At 45.6% G+C, this 4,715-nt stretch overlaps 1 protein-coding gene across 1 annotated transcript; it reads left to right on the top strand.

Moving 5' to 3' along the window:
* The first annotated feature begins 51 nt into the window (after positions 1 to 51).
* On the top strand, positions 52 to 3,192 carry RWDD2A (RWD domain containing 2A). The gene is made up of 3 exons (XM_066361344.1): positions 52 to 124; positions 1,057 to 1,289; positions 2,288 to 3,192. Exons 2-3 carry the CDS (start codon positions 1,086 to 1,088, stop codon positions 2,963 to 2,965), a joined length of 882 nt encoding a protein of 293 aa, XP_066217441.1. The 5' UTR covers positions 52 to 124; positions 1,057 to 1,085; the 3' UTR covers positions 2,966 to 3,192.
* Positions 3,193 to 4,715: the final 1,523 nt, after the last annotated feature.

Here is a 4,715-nt window from a genome sequence, read left to right as displayed (position 1 = left end):
GGGGGGGGGAGTTCGCTGGCCCCGCCCCGTCCCCTCCCGGTTCGCGCGCAGCTCGCGCCTGCGGGAACTGCGGATCTATGGTCTGAGCGAGATGGGGGCTGTTGCCACTGAATGACCAGGAAGGGTGAGGCGTCCGCGTTGGCCCAGGGGTTGGGGCCGAGGGTCGCGGGCTGTCCTAGCACTGCGACCAGAACATACCCAGCCCCGCCTTCATATTTGGGTCTGGGGGGTGGCAGATCCCATATTCATAGGAAGCCAGGGATCCTAGTGGTTCTGGATGGGGGGGTGCATCCCCGATTTGGGGTCTCTGACTAGGTGGCCTCGGCCACAGTGAGCGCCACTCGGTTTCCCGCATCCGCCTCTCGATTCTCAATTTCCAAACCTTTGACTCCGGAAGCCTTCTTGGGCTGCCGCCCCCGCACCATCTCGGGCTAACGCTAAACCTTATTTATGTAACTGTAGGATCCCCTAAACCTGGGCCCTTCCAGGCAGTGGCAAATGAATCCAAATCATCCGGACCTCTCATGATGCGGCCCCGGGCCGGTGTGGTTCTCGAAAGCGGCGGGAACTCCCACCTGGGAGGATCCTTGGCCGAGGGGTGACAACTGGTATTGGCGGCAACGGGGCCCTCGAGAGCCCGGGGACCCAGAGCTCTGCCCGGCGGCAGCGCCAGCTCCGCGCATGCCCGAGACCTGGCAGGATCCAGAAGCTGTGCCCCTTGCCCTTCCCAGAATTGAAGCTTGCAGAGCGCAACCACCTGCAACGGAATGATTCCGAACACTTGTTGCAAGCCCCCATTCCCAGATTCTAGATCAGAAGCAGGAGTGGGGGAAAGGGACTGGGACTCTTGAGTTTTAACGAAGTATCCTGGGGGGTGTTCTGCATACCAGATTTTGGGGTCCAGGAGATAAAGCAGAAGAGTGTAAGTGTACCGGTTTGTGCCTCTAGCTCTCAGTGCCTAGCGTTCCTGCAGAACTGCTTCCCACGCAAGGGCTCTTCGGGAAATTTCGCTGGGCACTGCTGACTGACAAACCCAGTGTCCCTGGGCTTTTCCAGTTTTCCTGGCAGGTTGATTTCATGACAACATGTCCTCTGCGTCTACGAAAGAGTGCCTGCAGCTTCAGCTGCTGGAGATGGAAATGCTGTTTTCCATGTTTCCTAACCAAGGAGAAGTAAAACTTGAAGATGTAAATACCCTGACAAATATAAAGAGATATTTGGAAGGCACAAGGGAGGCGCTGCCACCAAAAATTGAATTTGTCATTACACTCCAGATTGAGGAGCCCAAGGTAAGTGACCTGCGTTGTTTTAATCCCTGCCAGGTGCCTAGTTTTTATTGTAAACATTTGGAACATGAGCTTTCAGTCCAGAAAAAAAAAAAAAAAGAGAATATTCCAGATGAATATTTGCTTTGTTTGAAAGTACAATATGTAAAATATGACATGCCCTGTAAATTGTCTACAATAAACATCCTGAATTTTACATAAACATGCATACCTTTTTTTCTTTAACAAATAGGCCTAGTGTTTAATTAAAAATATCTTACAATCTTATACTAACTACCATTATTATTCTGCCCAGTGTTCCAGTTTTTTACCAATCCAACTATCCTACTATGGACTCTTGTATGTATGTGATCATCACAAATCTAAACGTAGTCTTTAGCTAAACTGGCTTTTAAGGAATGAATGAATGTTTCTGTGATGACCCCGTAACACAGAAAGCAAATACAGATAGAAAATCTAAATGCTAAAAATGAACTGACCATCATCTTCAGACCCATTATCTCCAGCACTGACAGAACATAAGAACAAGTGGACTAGGCATTTGGGAACCACTCTTCTAGCTATTTCCTGCTCATCCTTTGTCATTCCCTCAGAGGAGCTGTTTTGTCCCCAGACTGGACTCATTCCCTTGGTAACACATTTCAGTGGCTCCCTGTACTTTTCCATGGCAGTGCTTTTCACCATTGACATTAAACCCTTGCTCTGTGTTTAATGTCTGTCTCCTTCACTAGACTCTAGACTTCACAAAGGCAGACATATTGTCTTCTTCTATCATAAATACCTGGCTCATGGTTAAGTGTTTGATAATTACTGGAATTAATGAATGCATAAATGGAAGGAATTCTTGTATTTGGTATGTGCTTAGTACTTAGTACCTTGTCTGGCACATAGCTGACAGTAGTGGCAATAACTATTACATTTGATAAAATTATGCATTTGCCACTGATAAACTAGATTAGGTAATTTTATGGTACTTAAATCTATTCGATTCTCAATTTAAGGTGAAAATTGAATTGCAAGTAACCATGCCTCACAGCTACCCCTATGGGGCATTACAGCTGTTTGGACGGTCATCTGAGCTTGACAGACAACAGCAGCTACTTCTCAACAATGGCCTCACTTCTTACATAGGGACTTTTGATCCAGGTGAACTCTGCGTATGTGCAGCAATCCAGTGGTTACAGGACAACAGTGCCTCCTATTTCCTAAACAGAAAGCTCGTTTACGAACCGTCCATACAAGCAAAGCCAGTCAAGAACACATTTCTCCGAATGTGGATCTACAGCCACCACATATATCAGCAGGACCTAAGGAAAAAGATTTTGGATGTTGGGAGAAGGCTAGATGTGACTGGATTTTGTATGACAGGAAAGCCTGGTATAATCTGCGTGGAGGGCTTCAAGGAGCACTGTGAGGAGTTCTGGCACACCATTCGGTATCCCAACTGGAAACACATTTCCTGTAAGCATGCTGAAAGTATTGAAACCGAAGGAAATGGGGAGGATCTGCGCCTTTTCCATTCTTTTGAAGAGTTGCTCCTTGAAGCCCATGGTGACTATGGGTTAAGGAATGACTATCACATGAATCTGGGCCAGTTTTTAGAATTTCTAAAGAAACACAAAAGTGAGCATGTTTTCCAGATATTATTTGGCATTGAAAGCAAAAGTTCAGGTTCCTAGGAAGCTACTAAAAGGCCTATGCTTGTAATTTTACTGAATCAGTATTTCTGTTAATAAAACCAAAATAAAAAGGCAGGTGGCCATTTAGCAACCCTGTGAGAACCTAGCTCCGGAATATTTCCATAGGCCTTTTAACTTTATAATAGTGTATCCGTGGTGATATCTCCATGTTCTTGTGTTAACTGAAAACTATTTTATTGTAACATAATAAAAGCAGTCAGATTTAACTGGGGGAGCTGATGTGATTAAAACGGAATCCAAAACCCACAGTTTATGTCAGTAGTCCAGCTGCAGCTCTGAATTCATGAATAGGAATAACGCCTCTGCCTAGCATACAGTTGGCACACTACATTTTCTTTCATTATTGGAGATGAATTCTAAATCAAGTTTAAAATGAGTACAAAGAGAGCATGTTTACTACATTTACTTGATGTTAAACCCCCTATTTTGAGTTTTCTCTTTCAGTAAAACTAGTTCCCATCTGTCACAGCAGAGGAATCAGAAGTGTCGAGAGTCATGAAGACAATACGTGTTCTTTGGCTTATCAGTTGATTGATGATACTAAGAATAATATCAGTATTCTTAGTTCTTATCCACAAAAAGATATGATTTCATGTCCACAAAGTGTTCCACATGTAACACATCCTGGCAATCTCTGTGCCAGGGCAAGAGTGGTGAGAGGGCAGGGGTGCCTCTGGACCATCGCCGTCTGCGGGAAAAGATCAAGCTCTCCGTTTTGGTGATGAGGCACTGTCATCTATTCTAAAAATTCCAAGCTCCATAGGCTTCACCAGCCTTTTTCAAAATGAGAGTTTATTTTGATGACAACTCTTTTTAAAGTGGCACTTTCTGGCCTGACCTGTGGTGGTGCAGTGGATAAAGCGTCGACCTGGAATGCTGAGGTCGCCAGTTCAAAACCCTGGGCTTGCCTGGTCAAGGCACATATGGGACTTGAAGCTTCCTGCTCCTCCCCTTTCTTTCTTTCTCTCTCTCTCTCTCTCTCTCTCTCTCTCTCTCTCTCTCTCCTCTAAAATGAATAAATAAATAAAAAATAATTTTAAAGTGGCACTTTCTAAACCTTTTCATTACAAGTATCTGTCCCTCCCCAAGAATTTCTGGGAGTTTCCTCTGTTGTGGAGTGTCCTGAGCTGCCTCTCTGCAACTTTCTCTGGGTTCCGTGGTCTCGTTGCCTGCTACTGCCCTTTCTCAGGGTGCATTTCATTCTTCTGATGGGTCCCAGGCACCCCACTGATGTCCTGGTCCCCTCAGGATGCCAAAGCTGGGTGCTAGGATTTAGTAACTTGAAGGGGATTGCCTCACTTCACATATTGGGATACACTGTTAGATGCCAATCACTGCTTCCTGTGCTGGGGTGCTTACAGAATTTCTGTTGCACAGTTCATTCTGGTTTTACGCTCTGTGTCTAAGGTGTAGACACATATCTTTGGGCTAGCGTGGGACAAACAGAACAGCAGACTGAGCGGGCAGACTCTCCTGACCTTGCTGTCTGGGGGCTGGATCCATTCTGTTCTGCATATGCTCTTAGCTCAGAATGAGTTTCCTCGCAGGGTACAATTCAGAGGCTGGCATGGGCCTGCCTTGCCAGCTCAGCCAGCTTGCCCATCCTAGCCTGTATGTGGCTGGAGCTTCACACTTGACTCACAAAGGGAAGAAGTAAGACTTACATAGACAGAAAACAACTTAATATAGAAATCAGTTTCCCACATAATCTCCCCAAAACCACCAATAA

Source organism: Saccopteryx leptura, chromosome 1, assembly GCF_036850995.1.
Source record: "Saccopteryx leptura isolate mSacLep1 chromosome 1, mSacLep1_pri_phased_curated, whole genome shotgun sequence".
Classification (NCBI taxonomy): domain Eukaryota; kingdom Metazoa; phylum Chordata; class Mammalia; order Chiroptera; family Emballonuridae; genus Saccopteryx; species Saccopteryx leptura.
The sequence above is the reverse complement of the archived record's forward strand: the minus strand, read 5'-3'. Positions and strand labels throughout refer to the sequence as shown.

Bases quoted from the DNA above. Each gene is read 5' to 3' on its own strand.
- RWDD2A (XM_066361344.1), top strand. From the start codon at position 1,086: ATGTCCTCTGCGTCTACGAAAGAGTGCCTGCAGCTTCAGCTGCTGGAG. The intron at 1,290-2,287 runs GTAAGTGACCTG...TCTCAATTTAAG, and splicing joins TCCAGATTGAGGAGCCCAAG to GTGAAAATTGAATTGCAAGT.